Below are 26,252 nucleotides of genomic sequence, written 5' to 3' on the forward strand. Positions count from 1 at the left end.
AACTTGCAGAGGATAATAATAAACTGTAATGGGTGAATCAATTTGCACAGATGTCAAACAAAATAACACGTGCATGTGCTGGCAAAAAGATCCCAGGCTCCGAGATGTCTGACTCTTAACATCTCTTTGGCGTGTGTTTGCCTTAATGATGCGTTCACAATTTATGTGTTGAAAAACCATGTTGCCCGCAAAAGCTTGCTTTTGGAGCTTCTGTAAATCACGGTGAAATCGCCATAAACATGCATTTGGCGACGGAAACGCACAACCAAACAGGTAGATAGTCTTAGAAGTATAAGCTTTCAAAACTGTGCAAGTAGTAAAAACAGAATATACAGAGAGCTTTGTAGCCAAATGCAATTGGACAAAATCCAAAACAGATTTATATTCACCTACAAAGCAAAATGATGTCTTTATGTCTTTATTGCAATCCCATAAGGTCGTGCAATAACATGTAAAGTAATCTGCCTCTATTTGGAACTACATCATAGGATTTCTACTTTTCTGCACTGACATTATCTTTGCAGTGACAGGGAGATTAATAAGATAGCAGCTATCAATAACTAATTCACAAAACGTGTGCTGCTGATGCTAAGCATTGTAATTTTTGTAAGGCTATCAGTCACTCAGATACTCGAAAATCGACTCTTTGGCTCCTTAGAGTGAATGTGTATGTGTGTTGCAGTGTTACAATCAGTTGGAATTTGAAAGCTTAAATTTACTAATCATAAGCATGCATGTTATCATAATCTCCACTTATATGTAGTGAATGGTCAAAATTATATACTAAACAAAACCCTCAGTCTAGGAACCTAATCCCTTCTTGTGAGATTGTCAAAACAATGACTAAAGATCAAATATATGAGGAAACAGAACATTCATCACAAGACAGCAAACAAAAAATGCAATTGATGGATGAAGCAAAACAAGAAACATTCGAGTTTACTACGGATAACAGATGTTTATAATACAGTTGATAAAAGGGCTAAGAGGCAGCATTCTTAAGCATACAACTCCCTCTTAAAAGTTGAAACCAACAAAAATATTCACAAACTCAAAATAACTCCATTTAGTGTAGAAGATTAAAAACAAACTAACAGCAGTGTAAGTAAGTTCAACGAAAAATAACATTACATAAAAAAAATAACCGTAAGAAGGACGAGAAATCCAATCAGCATAAGCAAATTCTTCAAACAATTATCCTCCTGCCGTTGCACTTGTCCTGTCGCTTGAGAATTGAAACCTCTCGCATTCCCACCCTGAAACCCATTAAACCCAAATGGATAACCAGAAGTTGTCCCATAAACAGTAGCATCCTGAAAACCATGAAAGTGTATATTCATAAGTGACGGGATAAACCCGCCAAACCCACCAAAACCCGGCGAAAACGAAAAATTTCCAAATCTAGCAGTAGCCGTCGGAATAAATCCACCCATCAGTCCAATCCCAGCAGTAAAATTCCCATTGTTATGAGGTGGTGGATTCGGCGCGGTTTGCGGTCTCTGTCCCGAAGGACGACGAGGAATCTCCATCCCCGGATACGATTTAGTTCTCGGATCCGTCTGCGTTTTTCCTCTACCATAAAGAGGCACCAATTTCTCTTCCTGAACAAGTGCTTTACAAACAGGACATTCTTGTGAATGGGAATGATGATGTAACCACCTATACAGACATGGCCAACAAAATAAATGACCACAAAGTGTGATCACTGGATCCTGTGCCAAATCAAAACATATGTTACATTCGAAATCGCCAACATCGCCAGGATCATTGTTGGAACTGTTCCCTGATGAACATGATGGATTTGATGCAGAAGCTGATTTCGTTGATTCTCCGAAACGTCGAGACATTTCTCTAATCTCTCAGATCTTCAAATGTAACAACAAATTTATCAGTTATAAACACGAAACCCTAAAATTTCACCGAGAAAATAAATAAATTAATTTGTTTTTATCATCAGTTTTTATTATTATATACACGAAACCCTAAAATTTCAGAGAAATTGAATTGAATTAATATATAAATAAATAACCAAAATAAAATTAAAAAAACATGCATTCATGGGTAAAATCGCATGATTATTCGAGCGGCGAAAATGACAGAAAAATAAAAATTAAAAAGACAGAGATAGGGATCGAGTCTAAGAACAGCAACGTAAAAAAAAATGTAAAACAAGAATTGAGAAAGAAACTTACGATTGCGTTGGAATTGGATTTTCAGTTTTTGATTTGGTTGTCACAGATAACTTGTGGAACTTTCCAGATTTTGAACTCGAATATTCTTGGTCTAAAAAGTCATTTCGTTATTTTTATTTCAAGGGTTAATTAAGATGGTCTTAAACATTTAACATCCGATACCTATTAACTACCTTTATTGAAGTGAATTTTTTTTCAAGGTGTTATAAAATCCATGGTCTTATTTAAGACCTCCAACTTTAAGCGGGGCTTATACGCTTTTAATATTAAAAAATTGAAATGTAATGATATAATGTTATTGATAGTTAATTAGTGAGTCCTATTTAAAAACTTTGTGTGAGATTTGGGTCGGAGGGAATGAATACTTATAAGGTATTACTATTAAAAAATTATAAATGAATGATGTGCACGCGTGGGACCCATTTAAGAACCCAAAAATGGATATCTCTATTGTGGATGCTCAAAGAACTATTTATTATTTTTTTTTACGGAAAAACCAAAATCTTTAAAAAAATCAATTTTAAGAGTATTATATCTGATTGTTACAACTTTTTAAGAAAATTTAAGTCTAAATAAAATATTAAAAAACAAATTCAAATAAAAAGTTGTTATCGGTAGTCTCTCAAAAAAATAGATTTTCCAGGAGGAGAGAGAAAATAAGAGTCAAAAGATTAAACTAATTTTATAATAAAAAATCTCTTTTATTATATAGTATTCTTTGTTACTCGTTTGAAATTTCTATTAAATCTCTTTTTAAAAAATTATTTTTACGTAAACAGACGCAAAATAGATTTTGATTTTTTTTATAAAATCTGTAAATTTATTCAATGTCAAAATCAGTTTTATCTTAATCCATAGCAAATAGACTCTAAGTAAATGGTCAATATAAATATTTAGAATTTAGCCTTTAATTCCCATATAAAAACGTACTTTTTACTCGTAAAACATTTTGTTAGCTTTTTTAATCTTGTAGAATTTTTCATTAGCATTTTAGTCCTCGTAAAATTTTGTCGTTAGTATTTTTTGTCCCTAATAATGTTTAAAAAAAATACTAGAATTAAAAAGTTTTTTTTTAAAGGACTAAAAACAAAATTTTAGATACGTATAATGACCCTATACTTAATTATTTCAATTATTAAATTTTTTTTTTCTTTTTTAAGAGAGGGGGTTAAAAGCCCAAACTAAAGAAGGAGTAACATTGAAAATTCTACAATCAATGTCTAAGCTATGGGCATAGTTAGTTAACTTGTTAGCAATTTGGTTAGTCTCCAAGAAGATGTGCATCCATTTGACCTCTTGGATGCTATTAAGGGTGTTGTAATTTTATTCATGATCGGTTAACATGAATTCAATGAAAAGATAACCAACTAGTATTTCAAGAGAACTTCTGAGAAACCTCGAGTAAGACTCAAGAACAGGTTTCAAACCATGGAGGATACCCCAAAGCTCAGCCTGCAATACAGAACAGTTCACCACCTTACAAGTGAACCCCACAATAAAGGCTCCACACCGGTCTCTAAGCAGTTGACCACAAGTAGCTATACCATCATTTGGATGGAAAGAGTCATCACTGTCACAAGAGATGGAATAAATGCAAATTTTCGAAATTGTGGCTGCTATTAAAGAGCCAATATTGCTTAGCATTTCAAAGATCTCGGTCAAGTTGGCTAAGGAAAGGAGATATGAATTTGGCGTATTTTCATGCATATGTCAAAAGTAGGAGTAAGTCTAATACTATCACGACTTTAAAGGTGGGGGAGGAATGGGTGGAAAATCCGATAGCGGTCAGACAAGATACAGTCGTGTATTTTTCTTAACACTTCTTTAAAAACATTTGTAAAAGACAAAAATTAGATGGTCTTGAATTCCCTCGTTGTACTTAGTATCAAAATATGGAGATATCAAAACCATTTTCGGAAGAAGAAATCAAAGAGATTCTTTTGTCAATGGATGGTAATAAGTGTCCCGAACTGAATAATTTTAATTTTAATTTATTTAATGCTTTCTGAGACGCATTGAAGAAGGATGTTGTATTGATGTTTGATGAACTCTCCTCAAACTCCCAACTACCAAAGGATATTCTCTCTTATTTCTTAACATTGATTACAAAGGTGGGCAATCCTTGTAGAATAAATGAGTTTAGGCCAATTTCTCTACTACGAAGTTTGTATAAAATTGTGGCCAAGGTTCTTGCCAAAAGATTGAGTCTTATGATGCATTCCATTTATTTTTCCTAAAACAGGTAAACTTTTCTCCTCCCTGGATGTGATTGCGACACTGCTTTCCTCCATTCCATTTATTTGAAATTGTTTTATTAAACCATATAAATTGGTTAAAAGTGCTTCATTAAGAGTCTTAGCACTATAATTATGAAAGTCTTTGTACTTCATTAACACAGTTAGAAGTATCTTAAATTGGTTGTTACTAGATACAAACTGTAATTATGAGTTATATTATATATATCATTTTGATAAATTTGTTTTTTTTTTCTTTGCATCAGAAAAGTTAAGACGAAGAGTTGAAGAATTGATTTCTTTTTTAAGAGGAAGGTCGATGATATCGAAAGAGATGAAGAAGTTATAATTTCTTCATCCGAACCTGAACCCAATAGAAAACGAGCACCGTCCTTCAAAGCTTAATAGAGTAAACCCGGATGACTTTGAGAATTCTTTAGGATGTGATCCTGGAAAGTGTATTCTAATTTGGCAATATCCACCAAATCAAATAAATGCAATACGAAGAGCGTATCTAAAATGGGGTCCTTATCAAATGCATTTAGAAAATTATCCCTTGTTCGACAGAGATGTTTGAGGTAGGAACAATATTACATCAACACTCATTTGAGTTTAGTTTGATGCGGCTATCCCAAATTTTTTTGTCTGACTCCGCCACTGAATATCACTTACCTTGATTTTACATGTCAATGGAAAAGGATGGTTAGTGATCTTTAAAGTTTAAACATAACCATCAATATAGTGTGATGTAGTACTAGTTTTTATTTGACGAAATCTATATAATAGTATAGTGCTAGTCGACATGATTTTTATTTTTGAAAATGCAGTTAAAATGATGTTTTTCAGCCCTAAAATAGAAGCTAGCATATAGTTTCATGATTAATATTTATTCTTTATAAAAAACTGATATTTTAAGCCCCCTCTACGAGATTTTTGGATTCGTCTCTGCATATCAATCACCAAATTATCACTTCTATTATATCGCTATTTTTCTCATGTTCTTTTAGTTTTATGCTTCCTCGAGGAAATTTGACAAACAACTATTCATAAAATTTATGTCATCTAGACCAACAATATTACACCACAAACAAACAACGGCAACCCTATAATAGGCCACAAATTTAACCTCTCTTTCTAAAATCATCTTCAACAAAATGTCAAAAAATAGAAAATTCTACGAAGGTGGTTCATGTTTGTATTACGAGTGCTTTTCGAACCCCTTCCTTTATATGTTATTTTAGGTGATTGTTGTTGTTGTTGTTTATATTTAGGTCGAATATCCTTGATACTTCTCCTCAGTTGATGAGTCAAGTATTAACTATATTTCTTTAAAAAAAAAAAAAAAAAATCTTCTATATATATCATTTTGTCATTCAAAATAAAGAACAAAGTAATTAGAACATAAAATACAAGGAGAGGAGTCTCCGTAATCCTCCGACGGAACCCTCTCCATCACCATGGATAATGCATTCAAGGTGATTCAAACCCTTAATTTCTACCTTTCAGAACACCCTTCTATAGTTGGATTTCGATGGAGTCACACTCAATCTTGGGGTTCAACATGGTCTTTTATCTTTATGTCCATAGCAATTTACATTGTAACCTCTCTTTTACTCCACCTTTTATTATCTATCTTTCTTTGCCATACCAAACATATTCCTCTTGGCCCTTTACCTGCACTTCATTCTCTCACCGTGTCCATCGTATCCACCATCATATTCCTTGGAATATTACTCTCCACCGTCTCTGAAATCAAAGAAACACGATGGTTTTGGCGTCGATCAAAAACCCCTCTTCAATGGCTACTTTGTTTTCCTCTTGGCACTCGCCCTTCAGGCCGTGTTTTCTTTTGGTCTTATATTTTCTACCTATCTCGTTTCCTTCATATGTTTATAACTTTTTTCGCCATTCTAAGACGTCGTAAATTGGTTTTCTTACAACTCTTTTACCATTCCATTTCCACTTTAATGTCATTCTTGTGGCTAGAATTCTCGCAATCGTTTCAAGTGCTTGCAATTCTTTTTACCACCTTGGCATATTGTGTAATGCATGGTCACAGACTTTGGACCGCGTTTGGGTTGGGCGGCGCAAGTCTTCCACTTGTTTTAAATTTTCAGATGGTGTTGTTGGGATGCAACCTTGTTTGTCATGTTGGTGTTCTTTTGTTACATTTATTTAGAGGTGGGTGTAATGGAATTGGTGCTTGGGTTTTCAATTCTATTTTGAATGGTGTTATTTTGTTGTTGTTTGTTAATTTTTATGTAAGGGCTAATGGCAAAAAGAAGAAGAATGAGATTGTTGGTGATTGCTCTCTTGTCTTAGGTGCACGAAATAATGCAGATACTAACAAATTGAAGTCCAATTGAAGCAACAAATTAGGCCTCACATAAAAGGATTGTATGTGATCAAACTTTGTTGGTGTTGGACAACTACATTTTTTAGGTAGAAGAAAATAGTATTGTTTAGCAGGTTTTGTTTTTGTTGGAGGGTTGCCGTGTAGCACTAAATTGGTTTAGCTACATATTGTGCATCTTTATTTGAATGATGGCAGTTTGTTGTATTCTCTTAAGCTGTACTTCTGTTTAGAACTTAAATGTGTACCATACAACATGTGTACTTCTCAGATTTAACGAATATTGTTTAAATTCAAATGATAAATGCACCGATAGTAGAATGTGTCTACGACAAGTGGTTGTGAGGTACTATAGATTGAATTTCTACCGATAAAAAAATTAGTACAATGTGACACTTCTGGTATTTATAAGTTTTTCTTGTAATGAATTGTAAAGGAGATTCTTCAAATTAGTGGGAGTTTTCGTAAAACAGGTTAAAATGAATATAATTCTTTCTCATTTCAATTTTTATAAGCAAAATTTATTAGAAGCATACTAGCACAAGCTACGCATAGAGCCAAAAAACTAGAGTTCTCAGTTACACTACACATACATTAGAGGAGGATAGTTCATTTAGTTGAGTTAAGCGATTAAATGACATAAGGTATTGAATCCAGACAAAAGAGAAAATATTAATATAACGACTAACATACTAACATTTACCATTAAAAAGAAAAGCCTCAACCTCTTCATTATTTCAGCTTACTAGTTATGTTGGACTTAAAACTCCACCTTGATAAACATCAACATATTATCTGCTATATCAGTATTGCCATTCGCTGCTAACAAAAACCTGAGGTAAACTAAACTTATAGGCATATTGCAGGCCACACTTTGAACACATGAAAGTGGGTTATTCCACCAATTGAGAAAAAACAAGATTTTTATTGCTTCCTTCCCTGCTAATAAACCTAGACAAAGATAAGTGTTTGATGTGCTCCACCACCTCGACAATGTTGGCCACTTTCCCGTTGAGACACTTTCTTTTGGAGAGCAAAGTGAATAAAATTGTAGAAAATTTGTAACAACATCATCCCCCCACACCGCTATCTTCCAATCCAACCAAGTGAAAACTAACTTCCAAATTTCTGAGGTTTTTGCACAACTTGCGAATTCAATACTGTTAAAACATAACACACAACTTTTCATTCCAATGTGAAAAATGTAGTTTACCAAACACACTTATCTTCGATGAACAGAAGTGATCCAAAAACGCTTAATAGCCGCCAATAATTCCTCATCAAAAGCTGCTACAGTTTGAGCATTAATTAAGACCGAATAACTACTACTCACCGAGAATCCGCAACACTCATCAGGGAGTCAAAACCGTGCGTCTGAAACCTCTGTCGGTAGCAGCACATTCGCAAGTAACTCCATCAGTTCAGCAGCTTCTTGCCTCGCATTCTAGTTCAGATCCGATAACCAATTTCAGCACCAGTTTTCTGCTCTCGGTCCAGCTTACCTTCTGTGCTATGCTCTCATTTTCATTCAAAGCCAACCAGAATAAATTTGGAAATTTCTGGTATGAAGGTTGATCGTCAATCCACCATTTCTTCCAGAACAATCCACTACTACCACCATCAAGCTTACTTCGTATTTCTCGAGTGAACCAATCTGAATCAGATTCACATTCCAAACGAATTAAATATATGTCTGCCACCACAACAAATCCATCCTTCCGAACTAAACACTTTCTCTTGTACTGGATCATAACGAAGGCATCTCCATAATCACTTACTTAGCAAAGAAACAATAAAAAAAATGCAGATTTTTTACTCCAAGCCCACCATCTTCGTTTCACCTTAAATTTTTTGTCATGCACATCATAACTCATAAGCGTGCGGAAACTTTTCATTCCAATGTGAAAAATGTAGTTTCAAGTAAACACACTTCTAATCGCAAGCTACTCGTTTTCCAAACACACACTATAAAACTCAAACTTCAAATTCAAATAAAAGTGATAATAATATTTGAGGAATACAACAAATAAAATATGGTTACACACACGGACAAGTCAACTCAACTCAAAATAACATCTTCAAATAAAATTACTTTGAACTTATTTTTTTTAATGACAAATGTTAGTAGTAATTAGTCGTTAGATTAGTTTGATCCTTATATGTTTACCCTTAATTTGTAATGAAACTTTGGTTTCTCAAGATGTAATGTATTTATTTATGTGACATTTTACAAAAGAAATTTTGGAATAAACACTCTGCATTCGTCCGCGTCTAATTCTAACACAATGTTAGCATGTATACATCTAATACAAAATATAGGGGATTTTAAACCCAAAAATTTCAGTCAAAAAAACCCCAAATTTGTTTTTCAATGGGGCAAGTATTTGTTGTATTCTAATGTCAATGGAACAAGAATATGTAGCTAAGGTCTTATAACCTGCTACATTTTTATTTTTGTTTTAGGTCACTATATCAGTGATGTAAAGAATTTCCAGATGTGAGAGCAGTGGAGGAATCAAACATAGGAGGAGCATTGGGAGAACAAACGTTGCTAAGCTTATTGTACTTTTCAATGTCAAAATTGTGAAGCTTCATAAGGCGCTTCTGCTTCGAGCTGAAACGAGCTTCGTAAAAACCTCTAAAAGAAGGTTCTTTCCCGGTCTTGAGGAAGAATGTATAACCAGTCATGAAGTACATGGATGTTAAATAGAAGCAAATGGGTTCCATTACATCCCAAGTAAGCTCCCAAAAGGTGAGTCTCATTAATACTGCTGTTTTCACCATAATGAAACCCAAACCTCCCCAAAGTTCACGATCAACCAAGGCTTCGGCTTCTTCATCTATGGCCAACTTCTTTTTCTCCATTTCTTCATATTCTTTTCTTACTGAATCTGACACCTTTATTCCCGGTGTAGGAAGCAGACTTTGGAGTGTTTTGGCTACCTGTATCACAAAATTTTACAGAGTTTGGGTAAATCTTTTTTTTTTTCTATCTACTTTTGGTTTTTCTTCTAGGAATGACACAAACTTATTGTGAAATTGAAAGACTTCACAACTATACCTAAAAGGGACATATATGAGAACAATTTTACTAAAACCTATGAACCACCAGGTGTATGTTTAGATGAACAGCGAGTTTAACGAAATCGCTTCCAAAGTAACTTTTGTCAAAATCACGCTGGCACACCATAATTTCATCAAACTCACTGTCAATCCAAAGACGCATGTCTAACCTAAGGCACACGACAATGTATATTCATAAAATGCTTAACCAAGAGAGGATTGGAAAATAAAATCCCAATTGTGAATCCTCATTTGATTGAATCTAGGACTCCCTAACTTTCAATTAATGGTACTAATTAATTTTATACTTAGCATTTTCTATTCTAATTTAATCTAATCCTAGACTAAAAATAATTAAGGGCTAGTTGAATGAATGATATTGATGAATGAAAGCTCTGGTGGGCTTTTAGCAGTCCTTTAACACTTTTCTCGAAACAACAATGTTTCATTTTCCTGTGGAAGAAAAAAACGAGAAATAATCATAAAAAGATTATCAGTTTCCAAATAATCACTTTGATCAAAATCAACCTATATTTGATCTTCACCATTTCCATCATTACATTACATTATTACCCCTCTGTATCAACCCACAATAATTAAAAATAACAAATAAACTTTTTTAAATATTTAAATTGACTGAAATAAATGAAAAATTAGATAGAAAGAAAAATTTACCTGTTCAGGTCTAAGAAAAACAACATCTCCTAGAATAATCACAGCCGCAGAATCATCAAGCATTTTCACAATCTTAACCGCTTGATCATGATCGGAACAATATTCAGAACAAATCCTAATCAACTCCGAAACCGTTACACAACTCTTTGATGATTCTCTCAGCCTTGATTTCACCATCTCTAATTGCGCCACCTTCAACAATTTCTTCACATCACTGACGCTAACACCATCCTCCTTCGGCATCGCCGGTTTCTCCGCCGGCGTTTTGATGATCAATCCATCCAACCGAATACGATTCCTACCATTGTCCATTGTTTTCAGCTTCTCCATCAGGTTTGGTTGATGAAGCTCTGATTTGAAACCGGTTTGTTTCGGTTCTAAACCGGTTCTTTTGTGAATGAATCTCTTGAATGCGCCATTTTCGCCTGGTTCTGAAGAAATGTCAGATTCGGATTTTGAAACACTGACGGAGGAAGATGAAATGCGACAATTCGTGAGATTTTGTGATGAGATTTTGGTTATATTAAATAACCGTTGTGCAAGCGTTTTCTTAAACGCCATTGATAATAAATTCACAGAAGAAGAAAAAAACTGAAAGAAAAGAACGAAAATGATAATGAAAAGGAACATTGATGAAAATGAATGGTGAAAGAAACGAAATATATAGTTCTCCAAAACAAAAGGATAAGAACACACGTGATAATTACAATATCAAATTCTCGTGTGTTATTACACGATATGATAAAAACCGAACACGTGGCGGAATTCTGATCGTTGGATTTGAATTGAGATATGAAAAACTTTTGTGCTGAGTAGATTATGATAAGGATAGGTTGTCTGATATGTCGAAATATTGAGTCAATATATCGTAATAATGGATAAGTTTTGTTAAAATTAGAAAAGTGAAATTATCGTTATTAATAGCGTGTAAGGAGAAAACAGCGAGAAAGTGGGAGTTAATGGATGCGGCTACTCGTTGCTGTGTCTACGCTAAACAAACGTGTCGCCACATACACATAATCAAAGACTAAGTTTTGTTGTTGTCTGCCATAAATGGAATTATGTTTTTATGTTTTGTTTTCTGGAATGTGCTTTTTTTGCATAAAATAAAAAGGAATAATTATTTTTCTTTCAAAAAAAAAAAAAGGAATAATTATAATTAACAATGATGTAAAATAATTCATTCTATCAGTAATATTTGTTCTTTTTTTCTGAAAGAAGTACACCCTCCGGTCAGATATATAAGCAAAAAAAACATCTTTCACGGTGATTAAGAAATACTGTTAAGTGTAATTAATTTTCTAGAATTTGTGTAAAACATAAGTCAAATGGACTATATTGCCCTTTTCTTAAAATTAACACTTTGCAGGAGCTTGTCATTACACCTTCCAGTTTCCCACCACACGTGAGAATATGCAGAGCCGTAAGTTACTTTTCTGTTGGAAACATCAATTAATCAATTAACCTCACAATTATTTCAAACTTCACCCATTTTCAAATCAGATTTTTAAACACCAAATTTTTGGTGTAGGCGCCAAAATTTTCATTTGAATGACACTTTAATTTTCATTCCATATCATATTCCTATAAATAGTTTATGAACATGTTCACTATCACCATCTATGAGTGTTCTTCAATATGGCTTTTGATATTGACTTGAACGAACCTTATAATGATTCCGACGGAGTTGCCGATAGGTCACCGGTAAATGAAAACAGAGCTATGTTACCCATCGACTTAAATGTGCAGCCTTCCGATGAAGAATACATTTTCGACTTGAACGTTGCTCCGTCACTTGAAGATGAATGCGGAAATGATGTTGAAAATGTCACTGGTGGCCATGGTTTAGACAACAACATTCATGATATCTTTGGAAGTGAAGCTGATGATATAGGTAAGTTAGTTAGTTTCATTGAAATTAATTCAAATGAGTTTTCTTTTTCTTTCTTTCTTTCTTGAATTTTTATAAACTTTTTGTTCCAGGGACCCAAGATGATATAAATGGTGGAGATGAAGACATGCATGACTTATTTGGTGAAGAAGATGAAGATATGGGTGATGCATTAAATGAAGGTGAGACAATTGATTCAAACTATTATACACCATTGTTTGAGATATAACGTTGCTAAAGTTAAACTTGAGATATTAATATTGCTGGTTGTATTGAAGAAGATTCAAATAAAGTGGTGTAGTAGTATTAAAGTTAAAATATTAGTTTCTGATGTGTTATAGTGCTGCTGGTCATGTATTAAAATTAGTTTCATGTATTAAAATTAAAACATTAGATTCAAAAAGGGGAGTTTCATGTATTTGGTGTTTTTTCAGTGTTTGTTGTGTTGCTGGTCTATTATAGCGCTTCTGTATTTGGCCTTTGTAATCATGTCTTTGTTCTTTTGCAAGCTGAGTTTTTCTCTTACTATCAGGAGTGTTACGGTTCTGTTTTTTATTCTTTCTTCTATTTAGTAACAACAAAAACTTCTTTTATTAATCATGCAGAGGCAATTATCGTTGAGGAAATTCAACGATCTAATAACAAGCGTTCTTTTTTGGACAACAATCAACGGAAGCTTGTTTCTCATTTGTTGTTAAATACAAGTTATAATGGAAAACTTTGTAAAGGGATTGTCAAAACATTGGCATCTTATTTTTCAGTCTCCAAAGATGTTATTTATCGGATTTGGAGGCAAATAAAAAAAACAGCTGATCCGTGTCATAAGAAAACAAAAAATTGTGGTCGAAAAAGGATCCAAATAGATTTTGACAAAATGCGCAATGTTTCGTTAGCTAAGCGTAGCACTCTTCGATCTTTACAAACTGTCTTGGGTCTCAAAACCAAGACAACTTTGCTGAAATACATAAAAGAAGGGGTCTTACGCCGACATTCGAATGTGTTGAAACCATATTTGAATGATAGTAATAAGAAAGCTCGTATTGAATTCTGCTTGGATATGCTTGAGGAGAGTAGCATACCACATGATCCAGTGTTTAAACCTATGTATAATGTTGTTCACATAGATGAAAAATGATTCTACATAACCAAAAAGTCATCCAGCTATTACCTTCTTGGAGATGAGGATGAGCCACATCGTATGTGTAGGAACAAAAATTACATTGGTAAGGTAATGTTTTTAGTTGTCGTGGCTAGGCCAAGATTTGATGATGATGGTAACGAGACATTCTCAGGAAAAATTGGTTGCTTTCCTATAGTTCACAAGGTAGCAGCACAAAGGTCTAGCATCAATAGGCCTGCCGGGACACTTGAAACAAAACCAATCATTTCTATAAACAGAGAAGTCACTAGAATGATGTATATCAACGAAGTTTTACCGGCCCTCAAAGAAAAATGGCCACAAGAACATGCACATGAAACAATTTACATCCAACAAGATAATGCACCTTGTCACGTGCCTTTAGATGATGAAGAGTTTTGTAGAGCGGCTGCCGATGGGGGTTTTGACATTCGTTTAACTTTTCAACCTCCTAACTCTCCCGATTTAAATGTATTGGATTTGGGCTTTTTTTCTGCTATTCAATCATTGCAGCAACAGGAAGTAACTAATTCGGTTGATGCACTTATTGAAGCTGTGCAAAAATCTTTTGATGCTTTTTCCGCCCAAAGTTCGAACAACATTTTTCTCACACTTCAATCTTGTATGACTGAGATCATGAAGGTGAAAGGATCCAACAACTACAAAATTCCTCACATGGAGAAAGAGAAGTTGCTTAGGAGAGGCATGTTACCCACTCAATTAACATGTGACCCAGAACTATTTCAAGAAACTTTTGAGTACTTGTATAATGTTGATGAAATGTGAGGGCAGAAACTTTTGAGTACTTGTATTTCATGATATTTTTTGGTGTACTAGTATAATGTTGTGGAGACTTTTTTATTTCAAGAAATTATTGAGTATTTTTATCGTGTCTTTTGGTGTAATTATTGTTTCTTCATTTGCATAAATATAAAATATTATGCCAACTTTAGAGTGAAGATAAATTTGTACAAGGCTTTCAAGTAACACTTTCTAACTTACACAGAGTTGTCAAGGCGTGACACAAGTGTCTCAACAAAGGCGTGTATGCTTACTAGGTGTGACACCTTGCATGCAAAATTTGCAAGATTAAAAAAATTAAAAATGGAGAAGATGCATGGTTTTTGAGTCTACTGTTGCCATGCTAGATAAGAACAACAAAGACTAGTAAGCATGGTATATAATCCAAAAGTACGATTGTTAGAATAATAGTGAGAACAACATTATCTTGATTTGTCACTTGGAAAGGTGAGGAGTTATAAAATTTTGATAAAGAGGTGTAGCTTCATTATGAAAAAGGATTAACTAAAGAGAACATGTTACAGCAACAAGTTTATTCCAGTACACAAAAACATCAACTCTTTCTATGCCACGCCTAGTTCATTGAATCTATGTATATTTTCAGCACATCTTCAATCCCTTTCTGCAACTCTTCATTCTTCAATTCCTCAATCTCAAGTCCATTCTCCAACTCTTCATCATTCAACTCCTCAAACTCAACTCCATTCTCCAACTCTTCATCATCCAATGCCTCAATCTCAAGTCCATTCTCCAACTCTTCATCATCCAACTTCTCAATCTCAAGTCCATTCTTCAACTCTTCATCATCCAACTCATCAATCTCAAGTCCATTCTCCAACTCTTCATCCTTCAACTCCTCAATCTCAGCTCCAAAGTCCATTGTTTCAACTGGAACTTCATTCAGATCAAAGTTTTCCATGTTTAAGTCCAAAAAAGCTCTCTCACATGGTTGGACAATTTTTTTGCGCAGATTCTTCACTCTACCAGATTGCATGACCTCTTGAGCTTCACCACAATCACTCACATAAGATCCATCTTCATTAGGGGCTTTGTTCAAGTCGAAATTGTTCTTGTACTGCTCTCCAAATGCTACATCTTCAAACACCAATGTTTGCTCTGTTGTGACCTTGTCATTACTTTTAGACATCACTTCACCTTCAAACAAAGTATCTTGAATTAGGTTGGTATCGCTGTCCCCATCGAGTGAATCTTCAACAACAAGAAGGGAAAGATCTTCCGGGTTGCTATCAATGCCCAAATCAAATGAGGGTACTTCATTAAACCAATTTTGTGGTGATGCCATTTTTATTTTATTTTTTTGAGTTGAAAAGAAGAAGATGTGTGTACAGCCAAAAGAAGCCAAAAGAAGACGTAAATTGCTTCAAAGGAAAATGTGTTTTTATAATACTAGGTGTTATGGGAAAATGTATCGTTCAGTGATTGCAAGTGGAAGACGTAAAAGCATAATGAAAACGTGTGATGGAAAAAGGTGTGATTTTAACTTGTGTTGAAAATCACACTTGACTTTAAGAGGGGTATATTAGGAATAGTAGTATTAAAAAGTGTGCAGGTGGTTTTTTTTGCTTATATTTGTGACCAAAGATTGATGTATTTTTTTGCTTATAATAGTGACCGGAGGGTGTAATTGTTTTTTACATTCGTTGAAAAATTTATGTATCTAATCTATATTATAAATCAAATATATCAATTTTTTAATGAATTTGAAAATATTTGCCTATAGTAGTGAAATAAAAGAGTATGGAATATTAGGATTACCGGATAAATAATTAGATTTTAAAAATCTTTTTGACATTTACTTTGAATAAGATTATATGAAAAATCTTTTTCATTCTTATTGGTGGATTAAAGTTGCTAATGCTAACTTTGTACTAAGTGTGTTCAATGTTGGTTATTGTGTCCGCTTGTATGTTTGGGCATCAGTTAGTTTGAGTTTTTGTTATTATTGTGTGAGGACTTTGTTGTAAACTTTAGTTGTTTTCTTTGGCACATCTTGTGTTAGAGAAACTTCTACTTTTAATGTTAATATAATTTCATTTTTGCTTGTTAAAAAAAAGATTATATGAAAATTTTAATGCATTATATTATTTCTTAAAATATTTTCGTAGGTGTCTAGATATGTGTGTGTATTATACAATATAAAAATGAAATTTATGGAACATTTGTTTCGGAATGAACTATGAACAAAAAAGAAAAGGAAAAAAGATTTATTTGCTCCATATTTTAAACCAATTGTATTTGAATTTTTTTTGTTTTATATTTCATTTTAGACGGATCATTTATACAAATAGTTCATGCAAATTAAATTCACATAACATTTTTAAAGAAATATTGTTAAATAATTTTTACGGAATTAATTTAATAATTTTGGTGCATTATAACTGGAAAAAACTTATTAGATTATTGTAATTTTGGTGCATTGGTGAATCCGTTTTTCGGTTTTTCAAGGTAGCTTGATTAATTTCGTGTAGTTTCTGAATCTTTAAGTTTTCTTTGATACGCCTTGTACTAGAGAAGCTTATTTTAATTTATTAATATATTTGTTTAGCTTTTCAAAAAAACAAAATCACAAACTATCCTTTATATGACTTTGATTTTGTTTTATGAATAGAAATTGATATTCATATCCTAATGTTTACATACTTCTTGTCATTTAAATACAGTTTGCTTATTCTTGGCTATTGCTTAATCAATGATCAGCATATTATAATTGAATTGTATTGACTTGGTATTCACGGTTACATATCACCAAATAATGTATTCAATGTTATTTAGGTTACATACCCCGTAACCAAAATTCTATTATTATTTCAATTTATTTTAAAATAAATTAATATAAAATTATCATATGATAATTAATGATTGATAAAGGTGTATACCCAATCAAACTTTATAGATATGGGAGTGTTCAGCATCTATTTATATGCCACTAGAAAAATTATAAAAAAAAAATTAAAAAAATAAAATAGAAAATTACATGTTATATTGATTGATTTCTTATCGGAGTACATCATTTGTTCTTCAAAACCGTATTAACTTATCTCTTAAAAAAAGCATTTCAATTAACTGAATGTTTAGCATACTTTGTCCTTAAAGCACGGTAGATTTACTATACTCGTAAAAAGTGGATGGGTGTATTTGATCTACTTAGAGGAAATAGTGGAACTTAAGGAGGAAGGCTTTCAAGTTTCAAATTCTTTTTTTTTGCTGTCTAATATGGATCAGTTTAAAGATGGATTTTACTATTTTTAATAAATTTTAATTTTACTAAAAAGAGTAAGGAATTATATTTGGGTCATTTTTAAAAGTTCGTATTAGAAACCCTTCTAATTTTGACTCTTTAAAAACTCTTCATTGACACAACACAATCAGCACAACAGTTCAAAGAGTGGTTTTAAATTTCATTTTTTTTAACCGGTTTTTGATCCATCAAAGGTGAGCGACTAATCCGGCTCATGCGTAGAGGCATGTGCACTGCCCAAGCGTTGTTCCCCCTGGGAATCGAACCCGATATTCCTCAAATACGTCCTTGGAATGAGCTCCTTGCCACTAGAACCCAAACAACTTGATTTTTAAATTTCATATTTACCAACTTGTAATCATAGTTGTAACATCGTTTGTTTCCTTATTTACACCATCACACGTTTACACCTTAGATGTCTACATATTTGACATGATATATTCTATTAAAGGAATATCATTTGTCCCTCCTACACGATCCTAAGTGTATATAGGCCTTTACTTTATATTTATCTATATTTATTTTTTGTTTTTTTACTTATTAATACATGATATGTTATCCTAAAGAGAAATACTTCTTTAGGTACTCTTTAAGGAGTTTAAATTAAGAAAATATTCATTAAAGAGGTTAAATGCGTCAATTTTCAATGCTTCAGATACATAAATCTTCATAAAAGTTTATCATTTCATATTTTTAAAGAGTGTTTGAATGCACTCGTTAGAAAGACCTTTGTCCTAAATAATACTCGAGCAAAAGGAAACAACTAAGTCGAACCCATGTTATGGCTACTAAAGGACGCAATCAGTATGCTACAATTGCGAATGAGTATAGTACTTGCATATGTGATATTTGGTTTAAGTGTAGTTGATTGCACTGCGATCAACACATGAAATGTCTGATTAAGATCAGATGATCCAAATTTTAAACTCAAACTTTAGTTGTTCTTAAGTCAAATTCGAGCTTAAACATGGAACAGTTGATCTTGATTGGACGGTTCATATGTTATTGATTGTGGTGCACTCACGTCATTTCGACTGCACATAAACCTGATTTGTCATGTTTATTATTAATCCATTCAAGTGAGTCCTTCTCCACCAGAACGATGGTGTACTTGTACGTGCTATGACACTCTAGTCAGTAAGTGGTCAAGAGAGTGATGCAAATATTAGGATAAAAGTAAGATATCTTACATGATATTGTGCATTAGTATTTATAGGGAATGAGTATGTTTTTGGATGCTAGGTCTTCAATTGGTCAGGGGTCATCATAAGACACTTGTAAGAATCTGAATGTAGTCGCAACTTTCGATCTAAACTAAGGGGTGACGCTATGTTCTAGAGAGGGGTAGCTTTGGCTACCCCAAAAATATATTTTTATTTGTATTAAAAAGTGGATTTTATGTTTCACTACCCCAATCAAATATGTTTAGCTACCCCAAATAAATTTATTTGTACAAAGTCAAGAGAAATAAAATACTCAAAAGATTATCACTTGTTTAAAAGATTTATTTGGTCTTATTTTGACATTTTTGAAATATCTTAAGCAACTAAAAAGAGAATATTATTAACAATGAAAATCGTAAAGATAAAACTAAAAAATAAAATTACTTAGTTGTGTTACATTAAAAATATAGACAAAGTCAATTATCGATGAATTTGATTGACTCTTTCAAGCGTTCTTGAACTTTTTTTTTTTTTTTTTTTTAAATAAATAGCTATTGTTAGTTTTCTTTTTGTGTTACTTTAATTTACATTTTATATAAGTAAAATGATTGTGATTTTTTTCTCATGAATTAAATCTAATATATTAATTTAAAAAAAAATCTTATATTTTGTCATCCTGTATAAAATTGGCAAGCTTCGTCGCTGTTAGACTGGACGGTTGTGGTTAAGGGTCCGAAACACGATCCAGTGGAATTTTGGGTGTATCCATAGTATGGTTTGCGAAGCATTCAACTCCTGATAACCCAGGTCTGAGTCCGTATTGAGTTTTGCGACAATTCAGAACAATTATCCACAATGATATTTGGACCTCCTATTTTCTCTTACACTCATTCAGCTTTTTATTTTATATTTATTTCTCCATTTATATCTCATTATCAATCTATCACATCACCATTTTTATCTCTATCTCTTTTAAGGTGTATACTTTTGGGTTGTATAAAAAACATTTTTCATTTATTATATCTACTTTTTTTCTTATAGTCAAAAGGGAAATTATCATAATATAAATTAAAATTTACTAATTTTTGTTGCATTTTCCTTACTCTATATAAACAATTGTAGACATCAAAACGGATAAGTTAAATTTAGGAAAGTGAAATATGAAAATATCATGTAAGGAAAAGAAAGCGAGAAACTGGAAATTAATTGATGCGGCTACTCGTTGCTGCATTTATGCGAAACGTGTCGCCACATACACTTAATCAAGACTAGGTTCACCGTCATAAATGGAATATTGGAATATTTTTCTTTTTTTACAAAAATTGGGAAGAATAATAAACAATAATCCAAAATATAGAATATGAGATTAATTACTATATACACGGAGATTATGAAAATCTTTTTTACATATACGTTGAATACCGTTACTTTATTATACTTTGGAATTAAGGGTAATCGATTATGTTTTTTTTTTTTTCTCCCAAATTTGTATCGTATTGACACACTTTAACAACATAAATTAATGAATATTTTTTAATTTTAGTCAAAAAAATTATGATTTTTTTTAATTTGTAAACTCTTGATTTGGATAGTAGATAATTTTTTATGTTTTGCATCGATGAAGTTATTTATGTGCTTAATACTTTTTCAACGTGAAATACAAAGTGAACTTTTGATCTAGATAGGGATAGACGTATACTTTTTATTTAAGAGATGTGGAATAATTTCATTTGTAGATGATACTCCATTCGTTCCAATTTAAGTGAGTCTTTTACTGATTTCATACTTATTAAGAAAAATGTATTAATAAAAGAGAGAAAAATGGTTTTAAGTGCTCTTATCAAGTATTTGTGCATTTACCATTATCATAAATGCAAAGTAGAATATATTGAATTAAGAGTGATGAAAGTAACATTAATTTTCAGGACAATAATTTTTTACAAAAGGCTTACTTATTAAGAGACGGAGGGAGTAGTTTCTAAACATATGTATTGATTTACAACAACAAACTATAATCGAAACGTAATGTTGTATCGATTTACTCACTGAGACATCAAAAGTTAATACATACAATATATTTTATGTTATTTTTCGGCCACTAACACGTACAAAGAGCAATGAGTGAAGATATAATTAAAACGTTGAAAGGATACAATTGACCAAAATGATAATTGATCAAAAGGACTCATCAGGGGAGTAGTTGATCAACTAATTCCAACAATATTATTTAGGCTAAAGTGCACCCCCCCCCCCCTAACTTTCAAAAACTTGCAATATTGGCCTCCCAAGTACAAAAACTACAATTTTAGCCCCCTAAGATTTAGCCAATTTTAACTAATTCAACGCCTACGTGGCAGACCACGTATGTGATTAATTATTTAAAAAAAAATTAAAAACCAAAAAATCAATTTTTAAATTAAATAAATTAAAAAAATTAAAAATAAATAAATAAATAAAACCCAAAACACTTCTCAATGGCCGACGATGATGCCTTAAATGGTTCAACACCAGATTTGCTTTGCTTCTCAAACATCATCTGGAGGTATCTGCCTTGCTCTCCTATTCGCAACTGTAGATTTCTTTGAATCTAACACAAAAATGGGGAGAGTTATAAGAGGAACAAGTGAAATGCCTTGGACAATCCATACATGTGACATGACAGATGCAACATAATCCTAAATGCTGCATAAAGCTTCATATCAAATAATATTACGGAAATTAATTCCATGACTCAAGAAGAAAACAAACAAATCCTATTCAGTATAGCCAAAAATGTCAGATTCCAAAAGGGGAAAAAGAAAGTATTTAAGGCTTAGATATTTTGCAAAAAATAAAATAAAAAATGTCGTGAGTTTGTGGTGGTTTATGGAAGAACTAGCTTTTTTTCTTTAATTCTTTTTTTTTTTTTTATGGAATGAATGAATTCTTGTTTAGAGAGGAAGAGATAGTCTTTGTCGTGAGTTTGTGGTGGTTTAAGGAATTTTCATGGTGAAAAGGAGATTTAGGAATGAAAATGAAATTAGGGTCTTGAGTTGCATCATCAAATTTTATGTCTCGTCATTTAAAACATGTCAGATTACCAATACTTAAATAACAAAAAAATATGACAAAAGGACAAAAAACGAGTGATTTCAAAATGGATGGATTAATTATGTTAATGAGTGAAAATAATTAGATCAAAACTGTAATTAAACCTAAATTTTATAAAAATATTACATTAATTTATTTTCTTATCATATCCTACCTGTTTCTAATCTGAGCCGCCCATGATAGAGATTTTAACCAAAGAGAGAAAATATGATAAGGTTCAAATCAACTTATTATATATTGTTGTGTCATAAGAAAATGAATTGAGATATGGAGTATAATACAATAATTTTAATTTCTATACGTTGTCGATGTAAATTTTTATATATAAAACAATGTGTTCTGACTAAACAAAAATTCTCCAGTCCCATTTGTGAGGTACACATTAGATAAGTTTTAGGACTTTTATCTGCTCTAGACTGGGTGCATGAGTTAAATTTAAGACCTGTGGATTTTGAGTTAGATGCTAAGAGAGTGGTTGATATTTTCAATTATCATAATTGCGATGTCACATAATTTGGGAATATAATTGAGCATTGTAGATATCTTTGTAACAATTTTTATTAAAACACACGCGTCGAGTTTCTGCAGAGATAAACAAATGAGGTTGCTCATAGTTTAGCAAAAACGACATTGTTATCAGCTAGTTTCCAAATGTTGATTGGTAGAAATACAGTATCGTGTTGAACACGTATTAATGAATGAAATACAATAACTTTATAGGTCATGTTAACCAGTACCCCCGGGGCATTAATTAAGCAACTAAAAATAGTAAGAAAAGATAAAATTAATATTAAAAATAACACTTTTTCAAGTTTCAAAAAGTAATATACACAATTTTCAAGAAAATATTTCTTTTTATAATTCCTTATCCAGTAACATTTCCCTAACTTTATTTCTCTAAAAAAAACGTGTTGTCACATCATTTAACAAATATGACAAATTATGTGTTTTAAAATGCAACATACATATGACTACAGACGACTAGATGCATGTGTGAAATAATTTTTCATTGACAATGTTTACAAATTAAATCCTAACACAATTATCATACTTTGTATCTTATTTTAGCACCAATGAGCCCTTCTTTATTCATTGAAAGATTTTTGTCATTTTATAATTAGTATCATGTTAATACATGTTCTAAGAACACGTGGTAAGGAAATTAAAAGTGAAATTTTTGAATTGAATAAAATATATATTTTTTTAAAAAACTTTTAAATGTTTAATGGATGAGGTAATAATTATTTTTATTTTTTTTGGTAGTGTTTAAGTATATGTTTTGGTAGTGAGGTAATAGTTATTTTGATCCCTTATAATAAGTAGACATAATACTTATTCAATGTATCAAAATTTTAAAATAGCTTTCGATTATGCATTACTCCCTCTGGTCACTTTTATAAGTAAAAGTTCACTTTTTAAATTCATTCAATAAATGATATATGTAGTCTATATATAGACCACATACATCATTTATTGATTGAACCTAAAAAGTCAACTTTTGCTTATAATAGTGACCGGAGGGAGTATGTCAGTCAAAATAGTCCCTCATATTTAAATATTTCGTTAATATTGTCATATTGGTCCCTTAATATACTTATTTATTGTCATATTCTATCGTATAAATACTTACTTATTGTCATATTAGTTCTTATATAAAAAAAAAAAAAAAGTTAATGTCAATATTAAAGAACTATTTTATCATTAGAAAATACTTTGACTGATGAAATGCACAATCATAAACTATTTTAAACTTTGGTTATATTGATGGACTATTGTGCTTACTCGTTACACATTTGGAGATCAAAATGACTATTATCCCTTAAATGATTGAACGCATAATTTTTAAGACAAAGTTTTCACATTATTTCTAATTTAATTATAGTTTTAATTATCTTAAAACACTTGTTAGAATGTTGTACCAAACTGATAAGTGCTCAAAAGTAACATATTTCATGTGTTAACTTAGGCAAATTAGTGACTTGTTTTGCAAGTTATCTAAGGAAAAGCTACCATTTGAGTGCAATTTTACCATTTATGCTTTACATGCCTGATTCTACCAAATTTATGCAGGAAATGACAAGCAAGGACCAAAAGAAGGAAGCTCCTGAACCAAGGTCCGTTCGCTTAAGCGAACCAATTACAGAGAGCAACCGTTCTGTTCGCTTACAAGCACGCTTCCAGTTCACTCATGAAGAAAGGTCAGTTCGCTTAAGCGACCTATGGTTCGCTTAAGCGACCAAGTTCCAGTGAGCTCCAGGAAAGTTCGCTCACATGTTCGCCTGTGCTTCGCTTAAGCGAAGTTCATCCAACTTCAGAAGATTGGGACCACGTGGCAGCACCTCAATGGTCAACTGGAGATTTCCTGGATGTTCGCTTAAGCGAACTATGCTTCGCTTAAGCGAACTGGCACGCAGTCAGCCCATATAAATAGTTTTCTCTTCTCTTTCCAAACTATTCTATTACATTTTTATTCATATTTTTCTGGTTTTAGAGAGAGACTAGGGCTTTTCTAGAGAGAGAAACACAAAGCAAGGTAGTTAGGAGTAGATTCAAGCCAAGATTTGTTGAGACATCATGGATCTTGTCATGGAATCTTCACCCTTTCTTCATCCTTTGCAAAGCTATCATAGACATATGTAGCTACATCTACTCTTGTAGTTTTGAGGTATTCAAACAAGCTATTATGTAATCTTTTGATCTTTTAATATATGGTTCTAGCTTATTTATTCAATATTGTTGTTATTCTTGTTTTTATTGTTTTATTGAGATTCAAAATGATATGGACACATACTTTTGAATCTAGAAATAGAATAACAATCTATCTTAAGTTATCACTCTAGACATGGATGTTAATATTTGATAATCATTTTTAATCTAGAACTTAATGCTTTTGATCTCATTTTTAATCTCAAACAAGCTATTATGTAATCTTTTGATCTTTTAATATATGGTTCTAGCTTATTTATTCAATATTGTTGTTATTCTTGTTTTTATTGTTTTATTGAGATTCAAAATGATATGGACACATACTTTTGAATCTAGAAATAGAATAACAATCTATCTTAAGTTATCACTCTAGACATGGATGTTAATATTTGATAATCACTTTTAATCTAGAACTTAATGCTTTTGGGTAATTTAATCGGTTGGGAAATCGTCGATTAAACTACCCAAACGACTTTGTGATCGTTTAAATGTTTGGGAAATCAATGTTTAAACGATCTCTTAGAAATAACGATATCATTTGGACACGAATGATATTGTCGAGTGATTGTGATAATATAGTTTAAAAAGTTAGAATCCGTTAATCGATCGAGAGATTGCAGCTGTTACGCTTGGTTGATGTCTCTGACCGCAAGCGGAATAGCCCTATCTCTTCTCGTTTTACTTTTATGTCGATTAGGAAAATAGTTTTACACAAATAAACAATTTATACCCAAACACTTAACGTGACAAATATTGTGAAAATGCTTATGAAATACGCAACTCCCTGTGGACACGATCCTATTATACTTACGTGTAAATAGTTTTATGAGAGGGAAAAATCCTTCATCACAAACAATGAACTTGTTAGTATCATATCTCAATTTGGAAGTGGCAGCGTCGTTTGTTGGTTTGGGAAGAGGAGTTGGCTGGGGAGCACTCGAGTTTTCTTTCTAATGTGCATTTGCAGGTTGACACTGACGATATGTGGCTATGGCAGTTAGATCGGGGTGGTGCTTACTCTGTTCGTGGTGCTTACCTCTTCCTCACTAGTTCACAATCGCAAAGTATATTCATACTTGATTTAGCATAGTTATGTTCCTTTGAAGGTTTCAGTTTTTGCTTGGCATCTTTTTCGTTACGGGTTACCTACAAAAGACAGTTTGGTTAGATGTGGTGCTATTACTAATGATGATCAACTGTGTGAGTAGGTGTAGTGAGGTGGAAATGACAAATCATTTGTTCCTTAATTGTAATATTTTTGATACTCTTTGGTATCTGGTTCATAAATGGTTGAGTTTCATATCAGTTGACCCCCGTTCTATTTCAGATCATTTTGTTGGGTATGCTCAGTTGACATGTGGCTCTAAAGTACGACACTCATTCATGCACTTAATTTGATTTACGTGTGTTTGTGTCATTTGGAATGAAAGAAATGACATGATCTTTAATCATAAGAAAAATTCTATGTTTAAGTTGTTTGTCCAGGTTAAACATTTTTTTTTTTTTGTGGTCGAAGATAAATATTGATAATCTAGTAGTATGTTATTGTTATTATGGTTGGAGATAACACCCTTTTGATTATTCGAGAGCTAGTTAATTTTGCCTTGTTTTTGACATTTTGTAATAAACTTCAAAGTTTCTTTTAAGCACATTATGTGCCAAGAAAAATGCTTTATTCAGTGTTTAA

At 32.3% G+C, this 26,252-nt stretch overlaps 4 protein-coding genes across 4 annotated transcripts; 2 read left to right on the forward strand and 2 right to left on the reverse strand.

Moving 5' to 3' along the window:
* Positions 1-913: 913 nt before the first annotated feature.
* LOC11405855 (E3 ubiquitin-protein ligase RNF185) lies at positions 914-2,343 on the reverse strand. The gene is made up of 2 exons (XM_003611863.4): positions 2,193-2,343; positions 914-1,865 (listed from the first exon to the last, which is right to left on the reverse strand). Exon 2 carries the CDS (start codon positions 1,845-1,847, stop codon positions 1,128-1,130), a length of 720 nt encoding a protein of 239 aa, XP_003611911.1. The 5' UTR covers positions 1,848-1,865; positions 2,193-2,343; the 3' UTR covers positions 914-1,127.
* A 3,491-nt stretch (positions 2,344-5,834) lies between these two features.
* Positions 5,835-7,051, forward strand: LOC11407408 (elongation of fatty acids protein 3-like). The gene has a single exon (XM_003611864.4). The coding sequence runs from the start codon at positions 5,884-5,886 to the stop codon at positions 6,790-6,792; it is 909 nt and encodes a 302-aa protein (XP_003611912.1). The 5' UTR covers positions 5,835-5,883; the 3' UTR covers positions 6,793-7,051.
* Positions 7,052-8,948: 1,897 nt separating this feature from the next.
* LOC11406332 (calcium uniporter protein 2, mitochondrial) lies at positions 8,949-11,146 on the reverse strand. Its single transcript, XM_003611866.4, has 2 exons — positions 10,518-11,146; positions 8,949-9,722 (listed from the first exon to the last, which is right to left on the reverse strand). The coding sequence occupies exons 1-2, from the start codon at positions 11,076-11,078 to the stop codon at positions 9,252-9,254; spliced, it is 1,032 nt and encodes a 343-aa protein (XP_003611914.3). The 5' UTR covers positions 11,079-11,146; the 3' UTR covers positions 8,949-9,251.
* A 2,493-nt stretch (positions 11,147-13,639) lies between these two features.
* On the forward strand, positions 13,640-14,332 carry LOC112421955 (uncharacterized). Its single transcript, XM_024784181.1, has one exon. The coding sequence runs from the start codon at positions 13,640-13,642 to the stop codon at positions 14,330-14,332; it is 693 nt and encodes a 230-aa protein (XP_024639949.1).
* Positions 14,333-26,252: the final 11,920 nt, after the last annotated feature.

This window comes from Medicago truncatula, chromosome 5 (assembly GCF_003473485.1).
Source record: "Medicago truncatula cultivar Jemalong A17 chromosome 5, MtrunA17r5.0-ANR, whole genome shotgun sequence".
NCBI classification, from domain to species: Eukaryota; Viridiplantae; Streptophyta; class Magnoliopsida; order Fabales; family Fabaceae; genus Medicago; species Medicago truncatula.

Excerpts from the sequence above, each read along its gene's own strand:
- LOC11405855 (XM_003611863.4), bottom strand. The coding sequence starts at position 1,847 with ATGTCTCGACGTTTCGGAGAATCAACGAAATCAGCTTCTGCATCAAAT.
- LOC11407408 (XM_003611864.4), top strand. The coding sequence starts at position 5,884 with ATGGATAATGCATTCAAGGTGATTCAAACCCTTAATTTCTACCTTTCA.
- LOC11406332 (XM_003611866.4), bottom strand. The coding sequence starts at position 11,078 with ATGGCGTTTAAGAAAACGCTTGCACAACGGTTATTTAATATAACCAAA. Across the intron at positions 9,723-10,517 it reads TTTTTCTTAGACCTGAACAG|GTAGCCAAAACACTCCAAAG; the intron begins GTAAATTTTTCT and ends TTTGTGATACAG.
- LOC112421955 (XM_024784181.1), top strand. The coding sequence starts at position 13,640 with ATGTTTTTAGTTGTCGTGGCTAGGCCAAGATTTGATGATGATGGTAAC.